Here is a 21,771-nt window from a genome sequence, read left to right as displayed (position 1 = left end):
ACAGCCCTGACTTCTAAACCATTACCCCTTCCACACTGACCTCGGTCTTGCCTCTGGCATCTGAAACTGGATCCTCAGCGTTCTGACCCAAAGGTAACTGCACCTCCTCCACAATAAGACTCAACACTGGAACCACACCCCCACCCCCCCACCCACTCTCCCAGGGATGCATCCTCAGCCCCTTACTCTACTCCCCACACACCTATGAATGGCGTTACCAAATTCCAAGAAAACACCATCTGCAAGTTTACTAGCAACACCACTGTAGTAGGACAGATATTGAACAATGACTAACCATTGAAGCGACAGAGCGCTTAGTGGTTAGTCATTGTTCAATATCTGTCCTACTATGGCGCAACAAAAACAAACTAAACAAAACAAAAAACACACAGTCTCTCAACATAAAAACTAAAGAACTAATCATCTTCAGAAAGAAAGAAACAAGGAGAACACACCCCTATCTACATCAACAGTTCGTCAGAGCAATGATAACTGATAGTGTGTCCTAGGCTTCCCATATAAATGCGACAGGGCAGCAGAACAATGCCTCTTAAGGTCCCTCATCAGCTTCTACTGATGCACCATTGAAAGCATACTGTCGAGGTGCATAACAGCCTGGTACGGCAACTGCTCTGCCTAGGACTGTAAGAAACTACAAAAGATGTCTGGGCTGTGCATACCAATCACAGAAGCCAACCTTCCATCCATGGACTCCATTTATGTGGCTAGCTGCTGCAGAAAGGTAGCCAAAAATCAGACATCTACCACACCCTAGTAATGACCTCCTGCAACCTCTTCCATCGGGCAGAAGACACAGAAGCCTGAGCACACGCATGAGCAGGTTCAGGAACAGCTTCTTTCCGGCCATTATCAGACTGTTGAATGGGCTCCAGAGTCAAAATAATATAGCATGCACTGTAACCTATATGCCTCAAAGCCTTTTTGATCTATATGTCCTTGGCTTGCTGTGATCTGCCTGTGCCGCTTAAAGCTTTTCACTGTATTTTGCTGCACATAACAATAAGTCCAGAAGCCTAATCTTAACTCAACAAGTTTCTGTTTCACTCAATATAAAACAGATACTTAATCCATAACCCATATAACAGACAATAGTTATAATCTATAGAAATCAAATTAAACCACCTGTAAAAGTCATATTTATTTCAAAACATCATAGAAATAGAACTGTACAGCACAGAACAGGCCCTTCAGCCCACAATGTTGTACCGACCATTGATCCTCATGTATGCACCCTCAAATTTCTGTGACCATATGCATGTCCAGCAGTCTCTTAAATGACCCCAATGACCTTGCTTCCACAACTGCTGCTGGCAACGCATTCCATGCTCTCACAACTCTGTGTAAAGAACCCGCCTCTGACATCCCATCTATACTTTCCTCCAACCAGCTTAAAACTATGACCCCTCATGCTAGCCATAACATAATATCCCATTTTAAAATAAACAAATAGGTGAACAAAATTAAGAGTATGGCTATGGATATCCCTTCTGGTGACACAACAAAATTAGACTGAGATTCGGAGAACCTTAAATTATAATATTTCCAAAGAGTATGTTCTATTTTCCGAAGTTACTTGCTGAAACAATGATCAAACTCTGAACTGTACTTAGCGACTAATCTTTGCGCTTGTAAAGGAAATTAGCATTCAAAATAAATGTTGTTAGACAGGACATGCTGTGAATACATAACCGACTTTTGAAGCAACCATTCTATTCAGACATTGCCTGAGAATCCCAGAAGGATAACAAACAGCATAAGGATGCTCCCAAAGCTTTCATGGAAATGCCAAACATACTTACTAAGTCATGGAAAACCCTAGTTTGTAGTCTATCAAAACAGAGGCAAACTTGTGGAAAGACATTGCCAAAAACATGCAGAGGTAAACTCAAAGGAGGGAGGACACAAACCTCCACAGTACCACCTGCTTCATGTGGCAACGTCTTGAGAACACAGATTGCACCAGCCATTTCAGAACCCACTGAAACAGAGCATAAGCATTTCAAGACTCTGCCCAGAAACAAAGGTTTTCCCAGCAGAAAGCTTTTTTATCCCCCCCACATTCCCTTATAAAATATAAAAAATCTCATTCTGATTTACCTCATGCAATCCCATAGGAGGTCAGCCAAACTCTAAACCTAAGTTCTGCATCCATTACCACAATCTGGTGGTCACACTTCAAAATGCTACACTTAAATGTCAAACTAGCAGAGTGATATCATCCTCACCGGAATCAGAATGTATCATCAGGTACCACGAGTCAAGACCTAGGCTACCAGCCCTGTGAAGGAGGATCACAACAATAGGCATGCATGCCCTATTTTGTTCTAGATATTAAGATCCCACTCACAGACATCAAGATCCCATGGATTTTATTCAAATAGCAGCGAGCTATTTCAAAGTTTGATCAATATTTATTCATCCCTCAACGAGCATTACTGAAAACTCTCTAGTCCTTTAACTGAAAGATATCAGAAGGAATTTGCCTGCAAATTTGTCAGATTCTCTGCACATTAGAAGCTACATTTCAAACCTATTAATTTACACTAAATCACCTGGAAAATCACAGATGTATGGCTTCCGGAATGTGAACCACTTTCTCCAAAAAATGTAAATAGCATTCGCTGACCTGCAGCCTGATACTTGTCTACAGATTAATCTACATTTAATCGTCCATAGTTCAATTTAAAATAGCAACAGTTACGTATAATTTTAGACACTTTCAATTGTTAAATAACAAGAGCCAGTATGAGCCAAATGGATGATGATACCATGTATTTCACTTCATTTCCAACAGAACATTGCTGAAATTTTTCATTGTTGAGGATAAGGAGAAAAGTAACATTTATAACTCAGCTACAATAAACTATTGTTCCACATCAGTATCGATATAGTTTGAGCAAAATATGGTTCCATGGAATTACTTCACCAAAACACTCCATGCTACCTCACATTCCTAACTTTGTTATATTGCTTCAATTTTATCATTCCTTTGTGGAAACTCACTATCGTTCACATGAGATTACTTTATATGGTTTATATTGACAAAGCAAATGTCTATGCTATGGCAAACAGTTAATTTCATAGTTGGATTCCCACTCATGGAATACACATGACGTCAACCAACATCTCTGATTCAGGGTTATGTATGCAGTTTCGGTCCAGAGGGGTTTTCAGGAAGTAATTATTTTAATGGACTGCCTAGACTTTTACCCTCACACCAAAATTATTTAATATAAAAAGGTTACAAATTCAAGTAAATGGTGAAATATATTGGAAATCAAATAGAGGTTTCTTGACCACAGCCAGATCTCACCTTGTAAACTCAGTAAATGACAAAGAATATCCGCAAATGTTTTAGTGTCTGTTATAAATGGAGATTATGCTTTAATCATGACACAAGGTTGTCTGAAAAATATTGCATTTCCACACTAACTTAAAAACTTCCATCAAGTTAGATGAATCTAGAAACTACTATAAACCTTACACATCAATAAATGATATATTTAAAACAGGCAGCAGTGTGCCAAGAAGAAAGCGTAGCAAAACTGGAATCAGAAGGGCAAACTCTCGGCTGGTTGCAGTCATACCTGGCGCATAGGAAGATGGTTGTGCTTGCTGGAAAAAAAAATCAGTCATCTCACCTCCAGAATATCTCCGACAATTTCATCAGGCAAGATATTTTCCAATCAACCATATTCAAGAGATGTCATTATACATTTCTGGAGCAGATGAGACTTGAACCTGGGCCTCCTGGTTCAGGAGGTACGGACAAGACAATTGTGCCACAAAAGCCCTGTAGTTGCTTGGGATAATGTCCGAGGCCCAACAATTTTCAGCTACTTCTTCAATGATCTTCCCTCCATAAGGTCAAAAGTAGGGATTGTCCAATGTTCAGCACCAATCATGACTCCTCAGATACTAAAGCAGTCCACGTTCAAATGCAACAATATGTGGACAATATCCAAGCTTGGGCTCAACAGTAACAAGTAACAACTGTGCCACACAAATGCCAGGCCATAACTTTTGCTACTAAAAGACAATATAACTAGCACCTCTTGCTTTTTAATAGAATCACCACTGAATCGTCCACTATCATCATTCTGAGGTTTATCAATGACCAGAAACTCAACTGGACTTGCCACATAAATACATTGGTTACAATGGTAGGAGGTAGGAGGCCATGAATACTCACCTGGCTCCCCAAAGCTTGACCACCATTCACAAAACAGAAGTTAGCAGTGTCACGGAAAACTCCCCACATGCCTGGTTGAGTGCAGCTCCATCAATACATAAGAAGCTTAACAGTTTTCAAAATAAAGCAGTCCGCTTGATCGGCACCACATCCATTACCTCCACCACCATTTAGTAGCAACAGTGTGTATGATCTATCGACAAGATGCTCGGCAAAAATTCACCAAAAATCCTTAGGACCTTCTACAACCGTGACTGCTTTCATTTAGAAAGTCGTGGGCAGCAGATACAAGTGAACACCATCTATATGTTCACATCCAAGCAACTCACCACATGACTTAGAAAAATATAATTCTTCCTTCACTGTCGGGGTCAAAATGCTGGATTCCCTCCCAAGGGCACTGTGAACCACCTGGAGCATGTGGACTTCAGCAGTTCAAGAAAGCAGCTCACCACCAGCTGCTCAAGTGCAACTTGGGACAGGAAGTAAATGTTGGCCAGCCAGCAATGCCCCCATCCATCCCACAAGAGAATGAAATATGCCAACAAGAAAATTGAAAAAGGGGGAGCCGATTCAACCTAACTGACCGTGTACTAACAAGTTTATCATCTGTTCTCAATTTCATCAGAGCAAGAAAATGTTACGTACGAATTTAGAATCTGCTCTGCCAACATTATCTGTTTGAAGATTTTTCTTCGTACATAAGATTAATTTGCGCAATGAAATTTAATCTCTCAGGTAATTTACTTTTCTAAAAAAAAAATTTATTCAGTTCCTAAGCTTGTGTTCAATTTCACAAAATTGAACAACATTGAGAATCAGTTCAAGTTAAAAGCAGGAGAGGTCGCCTATTTGTTTAAGTTTTCATTTGAAAGATTAGAGATGGGAGGTTACATGAATACCTGAGGCAAGGTCCTTTGTTCCTCCTTCATGTCCTGCAATGACACACAATGTGTATGCAGCTTCCTAAACTTCAGCTGAATTATTTCTATTTGCAAGTCTTATCTCAAATCACTACTTTGAGATGGAATAGATCTTCTTACAGAAATCTGACAAATTTGTTAATCATGTAATTAAATTCTGAAGTCCAGAACTCAAGATAAAAAGCAAGATTATCCTCATTCAGGTACTCCTCAAATTTAATGCTGACAGCTAATAGCTAAAATATTGACATCACTGATCCCTCGTCACATCTACAATATATAACAAGACTTTTTCCACATGAATATGGAATAAATTCAACTTGCTAGCCCATCCCAAGTTATGGATCTAATTAAACAAATGTCACTAACAACATTGCCCAGTAGAAGTAGCCACAGATATGACAACAGCTACACCATGTAGGAAACTTTAGTACAAAACATCTCCACAAAGGTAAATACATTAAATGTTTTTAAGATTTAAAATCAAAGCAAAGCTCTTTCACCAACCTGGAATTCAATGTTGAATTCAGCAGGTACCACTCTCAGCACAGCTTTCAGGTCTTTCTCCTAATAGGTAAGCATAATTCTGATGATTTCAGTGTGACTGCTGAGAATGTTAACTCAAGTCATACACTAGGTCATCCCACACCTTGATCTAGAACACAGTTAAGTGTCACTGATTGGGTTTTTCTTTCTTGCACTCGTCTGGAAAATGACTATTTCAGTTAGTCATGCTGACAATAGTTCCTCTGAAAGGATTTTTGGTATTTCCACAGGGCCAAAGTCTATGTATTCACCCATCAAATACTATGTTAGCAGATAAATAAGTACCCAACAGGGACCAAATCAAACTTGAAAACTCTGCTTTTCATCTAAGTTGCTAGATTTTATTGCTCCTACAAAGTTTCACTGCAATTTTAAAATAAGTTCAAGCATTATGGAGCACAATGCCGCAAGGGAAGCTTCCAACTCAAAATCTATTCATCTAAAATTCTGTCCTTGAGACAGTCAGAACTTCAAACTCTTTAAAGTCAATTCCCAGAACAAATAACTGATTAAATATGACTCTACAATCATTTGAATAAGGAGTACTAATTAGTGTGATTCCAAAACTCTTTCCACGCCAACAGCACAATGTGGCTCAAATCCCGTGTTGCCCACCTCCCAGATTTGCATCAACCAGGTCATTTAAAATTTCAATAGAAGAGTAGTCATCTAGTTAGCGTTTCTAATTGACATCTGACAAGGTCTTCCTATTTTCTTCAAAATTTTTCCAACCAACCTGTTCAGAGATGTTACTGCTCACTTCTGGAGCAAGTGGGACTTGAACCCACTGGAACTTGAACCCAGGCCTCCTGACTCCAAGAGAGGGCAATTACTGTATTACAAGAGCACCTGGGTCTTCCCTTCTTCAAAAATATCATATAACGAGCCCAAGAGTTCTTGGTTGGATAAAACAAACCTCTAGAAATTAGCACAAGCTAAATTGGATTAAATTGTGGACCTTTAAAACTGGTCACAACTGCCATTAACTTTACAACAATAAGTTAAAGTATTAAATATAACAAATTTAAAGCCAGCTGGAGCTCTGCACTAAAAGGTAGATGAAGTAAGCAAGACAAAATTTGTTGTTGTACTGTAGCAGTGCCATTAACTGAAGATGTACCACTCCCCATACAACTACAGCGTGTTTATTCTTTACTTTTGATGCATTGTGGTGCACAGGAGAGCTTCGTTTAGTTTTGGCAAGGACTTTGATGGTTGGAGCCAGTTCTAGAAAAAGACTGCAGGGCAGTGTAGAAGAAGACAGCGTTATAGGGCTCTATAGCACAATAAAAGACCTTTTAGCCCATCGACTCCTGGCCGATGAAAAGCATCTATTTTAATTCCATTTTCCAGCATTCGGCCCATAGTCTTGTATGCCAAGTGTACACTGAAATACTTTTTTCAATGTTATGAGGGTTTCTGTCACTACCACCCTAACAGGCAGTTAGTTCCAATTACCAACCAGGCTCTGGGCGAAAAAGTTTTCCTCGCATCCCCTCTAAATTTCCTGCCCCTTAGACATTATGCCCCCCACCAAGAGAAAAAATTTTCTTCCCATCTACCATCTATGCTCCTCATAACTTTATACATCACAATCATGTTTCACCTTCAGTCTCCTTTGCTCTCAGGAAGGCAACCCCTGTCTATCCAATCTCTCCATATAAGTAAAACTCAACTACAGTCCTGGCAAAATCCGAGAAAAGTCCTCTGCACCTTCTCCAGTGCAATCACATCCCTCCAACAATGCTGATTCCAGAACTACACACAATACTCTAGCCTGGGGCCTAAATAACATTTTATATAGTTCCAACATCATCACAGTCCTCTTAAACTCTATGTCTCAACTAATAAAGACAAGTACATCACATGTCTTAACCACTTCTACCTGTCCTGTTACCTTCACAGACCAGTGGATGTGCACAGCAAGGTCTCTCTCAACCTCAGTGGGTTGTCAAGTGTTACCTTTCAACCTGTATTCCCTTGCTTTGTTTGTCTTGTCAAAGGGCATCACCTCCCACATATCTGGCTTGAATTTCATTTGCTTCTGATCAGCCAGTCCATAAGCTCCTCTATTCTAAGGCTACGCTTCTCACTAGTTATCACCCGTGAATTTACATATCGACCTTCTTATATTCAAGAGGAGATCATTGTTGCGTGTACCACATTCAGCAAGGGCCCCAAGCGCTGATCTTGTGAAGTCCCTGTAGACATGGCACACAAAAAAACCCTTGACCATTACCTTCTGCTTCTTACCAATACTGTATCTAATTTGCCAAATTTCCTTGATTAAATGGGCCCTTAACTTTGCTATTAGTCTTCCACACAGGACTTTGTCATCAAAAGTGCTGAAGTCCAAGTAAACTGTGTCAAATGCATTGAAGTTTTGAAGAGCTAACCAATCAAGTTGATCACAAGTTACCTCCTCTTACCAAAATTAATCCCTCCAAGTGCAGATTAATTCTACCCCTCAGATACTTCCAACAGTTTCAAGGCTATATTATGTCATGTTTTTTGGAAACAAACTGCAAATTCTAGATAAATGGATATTTAGGTCTTTAAGGTTTCATCTGAGCCATAATCTCCAATGAGGAAAAGTGGCCCAGCTTTCCAGTCTACCTTATGCAAACATTCTTACACATTTCATACTTAAATGGCAACAAAAAAGGACATTACCAGTCAGCAAGTCTGCAACAGGTGATGAAGGAGCCAAGAGGAAAAACATACATGACCCCAGCTACAACCATGTGTCTGTTACAGAGGCATTTGTCTATGACAGTATCAATAAGAGTGACCACTGCAAAATCCATGAGAGCTGAAATCCTATCTTCACATTAAGGGTAACCTCCATAACTTTGCCTGGCACTACAACAGTGCTAAATGTGACAGACCTAGAAACTCAAGACTGGGCATTCATGAGGTGCTATGGGCCACCATCAGCAGAATCGTAGTCTTAACACTATCTACAACTATATAATCCAGCATATTCATTACTCTACAATGAACATCGAGCCAGGGTTCAACCCAAGGTCATTGAGAGTGCTAGTACATGCGCCAGGAGCAACACCAGAAGCACCAGGCATACCTAAAATTAGTTGTGAACTTGGTAAAGCTACACAGGACTACTTACTTGCCAAACAGCACAGAGACCAGGTGACAAGGTTGAGAGATTCTACAATGAGAATTAAACACTGCATCCCGTCACTTCCCGTAGCAAACGGTGGCGGACAATTAAACAACTCTGAGGAAACAACTCTCAAATACACCATTGGCCATAATTGGAAATTCCTAAACATCAATGCAAAAGATAAGGCTACAACATTCATCAGCCAGAAGTGCAAAGTTAACAAATTTACCTTGTCTCCTCCAGAGGACTCCAGCATCACAGATGCCAGTCTTCAGCCAATTTAAATCACCCCTCATGATATTAAGAAATGACTGAAGGCATTGGATGCCACAAAGACCACAGACCCTGGCAGCATTCCAACATTACACTCAAGACATGCTCTAGACATGCCGCCCCCCCTCACCAAGACAAACCAGTGAATCTATAACACTTGCATCTACCTGACATGTGGAAAATTGCCCAGGTATGACCTGCACACAAAAGGCAGGACAAATTTATCCTGCTAGCCTCAATTATCAGCAAAGCGATAGGAGTCATCAGTTTATCAAGCATGCTTGCACAGCAATAACTGATGCTGAGTTTGAGTTCTGTCAAGGTAGTTTAGCTCCTTACTTCATTTCAGCATTGTAGCCATGTTTGGGCCAAAAAAGGTGAATTCCAAAGTGGGAGATGAGAGTGACTGTCTGACATAATTGGACCAAGTGCCAGATCAAGGAATCTTAAAAACGAGGGTCAACAGGAAACAGTAAGAAAACTGGTGGATTCAAATCTAGCTGAAAGTAGAACAGCTGAGGTTTTTGAAGGTCAATCATTTCAGTTCCAGAACATGATTGCAGAGTTCCTTCTGTTAGTGACCTAGATCTAACCATCTTCAGTTGTTTCAATGACCTTCCCTCCATAAAGGTAAGAAGTGGGGATGTTCGCTGATGTTTACACAATGTGGAGCAGAATTTATGACTTCTTAGATATTAACACATTCCAAACACACGTAGCAAGACATAAACAACATTCAGGCTTAAGCTGACAAGTAACATTCGCAGCACACATGCCAGCAATGAGCATCTCCAGGAAGAGAGAATCTAACCATTGTCCCTTGACATTTAATGGCACTCGTGTTAATGAATTTCTCTCCACTATCAACTCCTTGTGAATTACCACTAGATGAGCAGCTACAAGAGTTCAGAGATTAGGAGTTCTACAGTGAGTAATTCTCCATCTAATCTGCAAAGCCTCTCCAAAATCTACAGTGGTGGAATATCCTCCATTTGCCTTAATGCATGCAGCTCCAACAACATCCAAGAAGCTTGATATCATCAGGGCAAGGCAGTTTGCTTAACTAATATCACATCCTTGAGCAGTCAGTCCCTTCACTAACAAATACAGTGGTAGCAGTGATTGTCATCTCCAAGATGCATGGCAGAAATTTATCAAAGCTCCTTGGGCAGCACCTTCCATACCCACAATCATTAATATTTAGGAAATCAAGGGGACTAGATACATGGGAATATCACTTGCCAGTTCCCCTCCAAGCCATGCTGTTACTTCACTTTCACTAGATCAAAATCTTGCAACTCCCTAGCAGCATTGCAGATATACCTGCACCAAATGAAAGAGAGCGGTTTACGAATGCAGCTCACCAACAATTCTCAAACGCAACAACAGAAGAGCAATAAATGCAGACCTCAATGTTAGTTCACACTCTAACTGATTAACAGAAGTAAAGTAGCCCGATTTTCCTTTAAATGCACTTGCTGAAGGATAGATAGTTTCCATAACATGAACTTACTGTTGTGAAATGTCCCGTGAAGCACATTTACGAAAGGATGAGATGAGTCCTATAGTTAGGATCTCATCTGAAAACAGAATTTCAGGACCCAAAATGTCAACTTTCCTACTCCTCTGATTCTGCCTGGCCTGCTGTGTTCCTCCAGCTCCACACTATGTTGTCTCCAACTCCAGCCTCTGCAGTTCTTACTATCTCCTCTCACAATGTAGTATACCATTAGTTTTAGACTATGGTGTCAATCATACTCAAACTTGTAACCTAAAATTTAAGGCACAAGAAAAAAATTACTCGGCAAAGAGAATTCTCCCCTCTGTCAAAGTTGTTTTTACAATTACTTCACAGCAGTAAATTAAAATTCCTATGCACTGCATTACCATGAATAACACACTAATACCAAGACATTTGAAACAGATGTTTTCTTATCTAACAAGATCCTGGCCTAACTACATTAACCCACTGAACAAAACGTCCCAACTCATTGACTACAGAAAGCCACCTTCTTAGATCTTCCAGCCAAGCTCAACACAGTAAATTAACAGAGGCTACCACCAGCAGCACAGTCTCAGAAGCCTTAGCATTTTATGAATCCAATATTGAAAAATCTATTTGAGATGCTCAAAAGTAATTGTATCAAAATTATCTGAATGTTAATTAAATGCATAGTTAAAAATAATGTCACAAGAGTCAATTCATGAGTGGATGTCAAAGACACCTGTAGTATTTGTGAATAAGGCGTGGCACAGCAAAACCCTATACTTACACAACACCTTTAATGTAATAAAACATTCCAAGGTACTTCACAACAACAAGCAGAATTTGAGACCAAGCCACTTACAGTGGTGTTCCCGGACAACAACAAGTGCTGGAAAAATTCTACAGGTGTGGCAATATCAGTGGAGAGACAAAGAGTTAACATTTTGAGTCCAATATGACTCTTCAGAAGTCAAGACATCCATAAGCTTAGGCAAAGATTTTAAGTCATTTGAGAGACAGTTGCTTAAGAAAGGAATTCAATCGCCTATGGAGTTGGAGGTATAAGGCAACACTTAAAACTTGGCATACTCAAGAGGCCAGAAATAGACAAGCACAGATATCTTAGAACATTGTAGAACTGGAGGACAGTATTGAGATTGGGATGTAGAAGATGTGCAAACAATGTCGAACATTCTAAAAATCGGAACATTGCTTACCAGGAGTCATTGTAACTCAGTGAGCAGGTGAATGTTGGGTGAACTGGGATTCATACAAATAGGACACCGGCAGAATGGAGAGTGACATCAAGTTTTGAGGAAAGAATATTTTTGGGGAGGAGCAGCCAGCAGTGCATCAGAACGGTCAAGTTTAAAAGGAATGAAGACATGAGTGATGGTTTCAGAAAATGGCGAGATGTGGTAGAGCCAAGTGAGATCACAGAAATGGTCATAAGTTAACTGATGGTGCAGATGTGTGGTTGGGAGCACTTCTACATCAAGACCTTTAACTTAAGATGAGCTTAATAATTTTCATGTATTAACAGCATGTAAGACAGCATTACAGATTATGGCAACAAGGAGCCTTTACAAATTGAAGACAGTGCAAATCAGGAGGTGAAACTCTTTTGCTGCGTAGAGTCATACCTAGCACAAAGGAAGACAACCATGTTTGTTGGAGGCCTATCATCATAGTCAAAATACATCAACACGAATACTCTACATGTGTCCTGGGCTAGTCATCTTTATTCACTTCAACAACTGCCTTCCCTATAATACACATTCACAAATGGGGGTATTCACTGACAACTGTATGCTGTTCAGCATCATATGCAACTCTTCAGATAGTGAAGCAATCTATAACCTAACAACACAACTCAGTTCTACTCCAGGCAAAGCAGCCTGTTTAACTGGCACTGTGTCACAGTATCATGGAACATTTTTTCCCCCCACATGTTTATTTATCCTGAACTAGTCATGAATAAAGTGTCCACATATAGATTACCTGAAATAAATAGGATGCACAGAATAAGTGCCATTTCAGATAACAGAAATAGCAAAAGTAGTTAAAATAACTGCCACGAATTTTCAACCCTGAATTTAATTTTTTGGAAAAGTTTATCCATTTTCTCAAAGGAGATTTAAGCTTGAATCATGAGAGACAGGTTATCTTCAAGGTGAGCTTTGCTGCAGGAAAAGGCGACCACATAATAACATGTTTAAAACACTCAAGTGTAGAGAAAACTCAGCAGCAAAATGCAACTACTGCACAATAATATCAGATTCTAGAATATACAACACAAGTTGCAACATCCCCTCTGCAGTACCTTATTTACTGCTCATCATTCTTAAGTATGGAAGGCTTCAATAGTGGTGCTAGATATTTTAGTGATTATACCCCTGAACTAATTACTCAAAGGCAAGGACAGTTCAAATCCCACCACAGCAGTTTGATCTTTCAGAATTAGTTTTACTAACTTGGAAATTTTTTTAAAAAGTGTTTCCAATAGCAATTGTCATTGAACTGTACGATTGTCAGAAAAGCCCAAATGATTGATTATATCCCAAGGGCAGGAAATGTGCTGACTATCATCTTCAGGGCATTTGGGAATCAGCAAAAAATTCCGCCCCTCCCCCATAACACTATCACTGAGAATTAATTCTTAACTTTACAAAAAGTGATAATTTCAGAACATGAATGCATAATAATAAATCATGTTGCCTTGCACTGTGGCTCACATACGCACAAATAAACAAGTTTCGGGGAAGACTCTATTGACATTAATAACGTTTAGCCGGGGGAAAAAAGTTGACGCTGACCTACTAGTTTAGCAATACAGCATTTAGCAGGACTGACAGCACTACGACTGAGTCTCAGTAGCTGTACAATGTGAACTGTCTTCAGATGAATGTGAACCACCAAATACATTCACGGCAATTTGCGGAAACAGCTAACAGAATTGCGTTACCAGTATTCTCGTTCACAAAGGGAGGACGTTAAGTGGAAAAAGAAAGAAAAACTCCCAGAGGACGCAACAGTTTCTGGAGCAATTCCCTGTAGATACCCTGATGCGTACAAGCACGCATGTTTGCGCCACAGGCGAGTAGCTTTGATTCGCTTGGCTGGGGTAATCCGCAACCAGCTGCGTCTTTTCACCACGGGGACGGTTAGACCAGGCGATATACAGTAAAACAGTGACAAAGCGCTGAGGCGATCATTCAGCAGAAAAACAACATCGACAAACACCACAAAAATGTCAACTCTCAAACTGCCTTCTTCACCGTAAGTGGAACATTAGGAACAGGAGAAAGGGATAGAATATTTTAAAATCCCCAAAACACCAGAAACAGGAATCACTGTCAGAGAGAAACATGGTCTCAGCAAACGAGAAGGGAGCAGGGTGGGGGTGGGGGTGGGGGGGGGGGGAGAGAGAGAGAGAGAGAGAAGGGAAGAAAGGGGTGGGGGTGAAGTGTCGGACAGCAGATACTGAGCACTTTAGGTCCTAAACAAAGTTGGTCTGCCTCCTCCACTGTGCGGGGGAAACGGTGCATCTTCTGGCCGGCGCCCCGGGGACAGGACTCACTCCAAAAATACGTAAACAAACATCCCGAGGATCAGGCCGAGCCGAGCCGAGCAGGAGGGGAGCTGTCCCCGGACAGGGAGCTGACGAGGCGTCCCGAGCCGGGCTCACGACCTAGGCTGTGGAGCCAAGCAGCAGCCCGTGTCCTCACCAGCCACTCCTACACTGAGCTAACCAGCAGCTCCCGGGGCGGACAGTCCGGGCCCGGCTGACGGCCGACACTCGGGGACCTGGAGTCACAAAAAAAACACAGGCAGCAAACAATAGGGACCGCGGGCCATACGAGCGGCTCCTCCCGGACCACCGCCGCCACCTGACCGTCTGGGCCGCCTCCCGTCCTCCGCGGCACCAGCTCCGGGGACCGTGGCAGCGAGGCCGGTACTCGTCAGCGGGCGGCGGGCAGCGAGAGCCCTCCAATCGGACACTCACCCTGTCACAACAGGCGCCATCTTCCACAAACTCTCAGCCAACTCCAACTCTCGCGAGACTCCGCCCCATCCCTTTCACGCCTCTTCACCGGGTTGGCAGTGGGAGGGGGAGCGGGAACTGTCGGGGGGAATATCTCGCGAGATCCTGCGGTGGGTGCGTCGCGAGGTTTTGCAGGGTTTTGGGGAATTAGAGTGAGAATGATAGGCAATGTAAAATAGGGAATAAGAATATAAATATAGTAGTAAGAATAAGAATAACGAGGCGGTGAGGATGAGTGAATTTCCCAGAGGACAAATAACAGTCGACCACGTTACTGTGGGTTTGGAGTCACGTGTACGCCAAACTGGGTAAGAATAAGACCATAAGACATAGGAGTGAAAGTAAGGCCATTCGGCCCATCAATAGCAGTTTCCTTCCCTAAGGACGTTGATGAATCAAATAGATTGTCGTGAAAACTTAACAGTGGTGTAACGGTCATCATTAGGTTCTTAATTCCTTCTTTTTTCTGTGAATCAAAATTCTCTATCTGCCGTGGTGGGATTTGAACCCCAGACCCCAATAACATCATCTGGGTCTCTGGAATAATAGTATAGCAATAATAACGACAAAGCCATTGCCTTACCTGAATAGTTAGGAGCGAGAATGACGAGGATGAGGAAAAAGAGACAGTGACAATGAGTGGGAAAGAGAGGGAAATAGAAACAGAGAGAGAGATAATGTGGCAGGAAAGTAAGAAAGTGAGAATGAGCGAGAGAAATGGAAAATGACAGAGAAGTAGAAACATGAGAATGAGGAGTAGCAAGTGAGAGAAAAACAGCAAAAGTGACAGAGAAGTAGGAAATGAGAATGTGAAAACAGGGACAATAGGAATGAAGCAATGCAATAGAAATAACAGAAATGTGGGAGAGAACTAAAAACAGAATAAAAAGAAAAATGATGAGAAAGAAAGAAATGGGGTGAGGGAGTGAGAATAAGTATGAGAAAAAGTAGAAGCTGGAAGAATAATAAGAACAGAGAGTGAGAGAGAAATATAAGCAGTGAGTGGAGTCATATAGGGACCTAAATATGCAAGCTACGGCAGGATTTGTGGAAGAATCATGAGAAGTCTGTCAAGGCCTATTGTCATCAAGGGTGACTCGCTGCATCTTTTATGCATTGTACAGTGCTAAGGGAAGCAGCAAGTTGCCAATTAAGGGGAAACTACTACTTGTTAAACACCTCACTAATGCTACAACTCGTTTCATTAATATATAGCTTCCAATCTGACCGAATGCACCAACCAAGCTGGAGATCGAGAGTTCTTGATGTGGATATTAGAACAGATACCTGGCTACTTTAGCTCTTCTCTGATTGTAAGGAGCCTCCATGTTGCTCACCATGCAACAGCATGTCAAGGCATGATCCATATTCACCAACTGTACATATGCCTGTATCTCACACTTGCCAACTGTCATGGCTCCTCTGATTGACTTGCAGGCAACTTGGGAACACAAACTTGTATTGTAGGGCATTCTGGCAACCAACATTGAAAGGTTGCTGCAAGGGCTCTTTATGTGCAAAGACAGAAACCCAATTATGGATTGGACTAGACTGTGTTTCAGGACTACTTGCTCTTTCAGCATTCAATCACTTAGCACCTACCTGCACCTGTGCAGTATCCATGCATTGCTTTGCCATTGCCTGGTAGCAAATTGCAGCTTCACCCGGAGCTAAAGGCTATCAATACTGCTTTATAAGTATTCTCTTTGTGTAGACACTCAGTCTAGAGCTTATCTCTGGAGACAGATGTTGGCAGAAGATTAATGTTTGTGAACGATGTACAAAGACATTAATCCAACACCTACTGCACATGCCAGCTGCCTGTGTGGCAAATGCACTGCACATTTATTCAACCATTTGGGCAGAGGAAAGGTGCTGGGGGGAGGTGGCTGATAGTCAGGGGTTCCCCAAATCATTAGTAACGTGCACAATCTGCACACAGCCCAGAGGCTTGGCCACAGTCAGTTATCCTCTTGTGTTGCTCACGGTCAGGGTACCTGTCCAATTACAGTCCAGGGAATGGACGAAGGTCAGTCACGTAGGGCCAGCACCGGCAGTTGGGAATTGTATGTTGTTATGCAGGGAGGCAAAGTCTATTGTGGTGGGTCTCCATGTGGGGGTGATGGATGGAGATGGGTTTTTGGGGTAATATGAGCTGAAAAGGGAAATGGCTGTTTGGGGTTTGTGCAGGGGAGGAGTGACACAGTACAGACTATCTATTGTAAGTTGTGTTTCCTACTATCACTTGCCTTTCTCTAGTTGCAAAATGCAACTGGAAAATTATGAAGGTGGATATACGGACTGTTAAGGGATCTCTCAGTTATAGACCTACAAGTGCATCAGAACAGTGAGTGATGCCATCTGTGTCAGATCACACTGGTTCATTTCCCAATTACAAGGTCAGAGCTGCAGCCTGGGCAGTCAGATTCAGAAACATAGCTGGCTTCCTACAGTTACTGGGCGCCATTGACTGCAGACACATTGCATTGCAAGGGTTGTAACACAACTCTACAGAATTCATCAAGAGGAAAGTGCACCATTCAATTAATGTCCCGATGACCTGTGATCATTGTTACCACTTCCTGGAGGGATGTGCCCGCTATCCTGGCAGCTGCCACGACTCCTGCATTCTGGTGCACTCCCATGTGCCTAGTATGTTTTGAGGCCCCAGGTGCCTTACCAGTCTGAATAGATATATCTGTTACAACTATGGCTCATGCACCATTGCACAGCACACTAACTGATGAGGAGTACAGAGACGATTTGCTCATGCTTTGACCAGGGTCATGATTGAGCAGACAATAGGGCTGCTGAAAATGGTTCCACTGCATGGACTAGTTTGCAAAGGGGTCCATTAGCATAGTCTGGACAGAATGTGCTGCATCATCCTGGCATGCTGTGCTATGCACAATTAGAGTAGACAACAAGACAATGTGATAGATGCTGAGAAACTTTGAAAATGGGAGCAATCTTCCAAGGAGGAGGATGAGGTCACTGGGGAGGAGGAAGCTGTCCTTGCCCATGAGACAGCTCAGCTGTGTCTGTTGCCATAATCCAGACAGGACTTCCTTGTCTCCAGAACTACAGTGGTCACCCAGTTCCAGTGGATGAGAGCTAGGTGCAACAAGCCATCATAGAGTTATACAGCACGGAAACGGACCCTTTGGTCCAACTTGTGCACACCAACTGGACATCTCAATCTGACCTAGTCCCATTTGTCAGCATTTGGTCCATATCTCTCTAAACCCTTCCTAATAATGTACCTATCCGGACACTTTTAAATTTGTCATTGTGCCCATCTTCCTCTGGCAGCTTGTTACACACATGCACTACATGTGAAAAAGTTACCCGTCAGGTCTTTTTTGAATCTTTCCCCTGTCACCTTAAACATATGCCATCTAGTTTTGGACTCCTCAACCCTAGGAAAAAGACCTTGGGTAATCTCCCTATCCATTTTCTGCACCCTCTCAATTTTAACAATATCTTTCCGAGAGAAGGGCAACTAGAATTGTACACAGTATTCTAAAAGTAGCCTTACCAATGTCCTATAAGCTGCAACATGACATCCCAACTCTTACACTCAATGTTCTGACCAATGAATGAAATGTAAAATTGCTGATGGTTAAGGTTCCAGCTTCTGATTTTCCTGTGGAGGCATCTTGCAGGCTTTATGTTGTTTTTGTGTTTGCCTTTAGTCGCTGTAATAAAAGCTCTTGCTTAGAATTTTCTGGCCTGACCGTATGTGATGTTCCCCTACTGGACAATGACAAATTCTATGTGTCATGTGGGCATTAGGGAGAGGGTAGTGGGGACCCAGAAATAGTGTTTAGACGGGATGTAGCTAATGACAGTGTGACCTGGTGATGAAACAGTGAATAGTGTGCAAGAATGCAATTGTATTTGCAAGACAGTGTCAGCCATACCCACTATGTGCCCTTGAGCAGTGTAGCTTTGGGCTGCTGTGCCACTACACTGCCAGTGAGAGATATCGCTAGGTTGCCAGCTCTTGGACCTAGTGGTATTTTCGCTAGTCTATTAATTCAGAGACCCAGCTAACGTTCTGGAAATCTGTGTTCAAGTTCTGCCATAGCAGAACAAGGAATTTGAATTTACTGAAAATCTGGAATAACAATCTATTGATGACCATGAAAGTATTGACAATTGTCAGGAAACCCTTCAGGAAATGAAAATGCTATTCCTACCTGGTCTGGACTTCATGTGCTTCCAGAACTACAGTGGTTGACTCATAACTGCCATCTGAAATGTCTGAGCAAGCTACTCTATTGTAACAATTGCTAAAAACTGTCCAAAAGAAATGAAGTCAGACAGACCATCTGGTATCAAACTAGGCACCAGAAATGACAACAGTGAAAACAATGCTGTTGACCCGTAAAGTCCGCCTTACTAAAATCTGGGGACTAGTGCCAAAACACAGGGAGTTCTCTAACAGATTAATCAAGCAACAGCCTGACATAGTTATACAAAATCAACCATACAATGTCCCAGACACCACCGTCACCATCACCATCCCGGGATATGTCCTGTCTCACTGGCAGGACAAGTGGCAGCACAGTGAGTTACAGTTGGGAGGGAATTGCCTTGGGAGTCGTTGACATTGACTCTAGACCCCATGAAGTCACATGGCACTAGATTTAACATGGGCAAGGGAACCGATTGTCACATATCATTCTCCTTCGGTAAGCGTATCGGTGTTTCTTCATTTTGAATAACAGTTGGAGGAAGCACTAAAGGTGGTAAGAGTGCAGATCCAATTTTAACGTCCACAACCAAGAGTGGCTTGGCAGCAGTGCTACTAACTGAGCTGGTTGAGTCCTAAAGCTAGTAAGCTGGGTCTGCAGAAAATGGTGAGGAAGGCAACGAAAGGAAAAATCATATATAATCTGATCCACACCAGTCCTCCTGTTGCAGATGCAACTGTCCATGACAGTAAGAGCGATCACTGCATAGTTCTTGTCAAGATGGATTCACGTATTCACATTGAGACTATCTCACATTATGCTGTGTAGCATTATCACTGTGCTAAATGGGATGGACATTAAACAGATCTATCAACTCAGTGAGCATCCATGAGGCGGTGTGACCATCAGCACCAGCAGAATTGTACTCCAACACAATCTGCAACCTTATCACTCAGTATATCACCCATTCTAGACAGGAAATCAACTCTTGTTCAGTGAAGAGTAGGGGAAGGCATGCTGGATCAGCACCAAGTATACTTAAGAATGAGGTATCAACATGGTGAAGCTACAAAACGGGACTACTTGCATGTCAAATAACATATGCACAAATGACCGATAAAGTTAAACTATTCCACATCCAATCGATCAGATCTAAGATCTGCAGTGTTATCACATCCAGTCATGAATGACGGTGGTTAATAAAACAACTCACTGGAGGAGGACTCTCCAAAAATAGCCCCATCCTTGATGAGATAATAGGAACTGCAGATGCTGGAGAATTCAAGATAATAAAATGTGAGGCTGGATGAACACAGCAGGCCAAGCAGCATCTCAGGAGCACAAAAGCTTTTGTGTTCCTGAGATGCTGCTTGGCCTGCTGTGTTCATCCAGCCTCACATTTTATTATCCCATCCTTGATGATCGGGATGCCCAATAAATTCATGCGCAGGATAAGACTGAAGCATTTGCAACAATTTTCAGCCAGAAATGCCGATTTGAATGATCCAACATGGCCTCCTCCAGAATCCCCAATATCACAGATGCCAGTCTTCATAAATGATTGGAGGTATTGAATACTGCAAAGGCTATGGGCCCTGATAGCATTCCAGTAAAGGACAGAAGATTTGTGCTCCAGAACTTGCCAGTTCCCTCGCCAAGCTCTTCCAGTTACAACACTGGTAGAGAGAAAGAGAAATTGTAAATAAGGGAGCTTGCAATAAACAGAAGTAGTAAAAATAAGAACAGAGTATGAAAGGGAATGAGAAATACTGTACATGACAGAAATGAATGTCCAAGACAGTGAGAAATATTTTTAAAAATGAACATATGACAGTAGTAGAGATTATTAAATAGTGAGAGCAGTAACATTATGGTTAATCACTGCACTCTTTTCCAAGGCCAGTTATGGTTTCCTCAGATTTCATGCTCAGAACTGTCCACAATACTCCAGCTGATGCCTAAACAAGGCTTTGTATTGCTATAGTAAATCTTTGTCTCTATACCTCAATCCTATAGATACAAGCCCAACATTCCATTAGTCTTTTTAATTCATATTTATATTTGGCCAGTATTTTAATAACCAATGATTGAGGAATCCTACATCTCGTTGGACGTTTCACTCTTCCTGGTTTTACACTTTTAATTGTCTCTCCACCAGATGGTTTATTTCATACCTAGTTGTGTTGAAATCCATCTGCCACATTGTTATCAGAGATCATGGGAACTGCAGATGCTGGAGAATCCAAGATAACAAAGTGTGGGGCTAGATGAACACAGCAGGCCAAGCAGCATCTCAGGAGCACAAAAGCTGACATTTCGGGCCTAGACCCTTCATCAGAAAAGGGGGATGGGGAGAGGATTTTGAAATAAATAGGGAGAGAGGGGGAGGCAGACTGAAGATGGATGGAGGAGAAGAGGCGGAGGCAGCGGAAAAACTGCTCGATGTCCAGACATGCCTGGTTTGCTTCAGGACATGGTCGAGCAGTTTCAAGGCTGATGAGACGACAAGAGAGTTGCAGTGGGAGAGAGATCCCCTGAGGTTGGTCCGTCACTTAATCTATCAATGTCTGTGAGATTTTATGGATGCTTCCATATGTTAATAAGCCATATTTCACTGTATCATCTGCAAACTTTCTATTGTATTATCTATGCCAGGAATAAATATAGTGAATATTTGCAACCAAAATGTTAATGATTAAACATGGAAGTTATCCCTTAGTCACAATCTCCTTTGAAGAAAAAAATACCAATTTGGAAAAATGTTTCAACTTTAGTTATGTCTCTTCACTCATTAGCTGTCCAAACTAACTAAATTTTTCTCCATAACCTCATTTACCTAGGGAGAAGCAGGTAATTAAGGTCTATAAGAAATTGTTGTAAATAGTTTCATTAGTGACTGAGAAATTGGGAATAGCAAAGCCATATTGAGGTTGAGTTGATGGCCATGAATATTTACCAGAGA

The 21,771-nt window shown here is 41.8% G+C and overlaps 1 protein-coding gene across 1 annotated transcript in view; it reads right to left on the bottom strand.

Moving 5' to 3' along the window:
• rbpjb (recombination signal binding protein for immunoglobulin kappa J region b) overlaps positions 1-14,667 on the bottom strand; it is a 101,505-nt gene extending 86,838 nt beyond the window's left edge. Inside the window, exon 1 of the mRNA XM_048532442.2 lies at positions 14,572-14,667. Within this exon, the coding sequence (XP_048388399.1) occupies positions 14,572-14,591 (20 nt within the window). The 5' untranslated portion in view covers positions 14,592-14,667. The remainder of the gene's footprint in view (positions 1-14,571) is intronic.
• Between the last annotated feature and the right edge of the window lie 7,104 nt (positions 14,668-21,771).

Source organism: Stegostoma tigrinum, chromosome 1 (genome assembly GCF_030684315.1).
Source record: "Stegostoma tigrinum isolate sSteTig4 chromosome 1, sSteTig4.hap1, whole genome shotgun sequence".
Lineage (NCBI taxonomy): Eukaryota > Metazoa > Chordata > Chondrichthyes > Orectolobiformes > Stegostomatidae > Stegostoma > Stegostoma tigrinum.
This window is presented reverse-complemented; position numbering and strand designations above follow the sequence as displayed.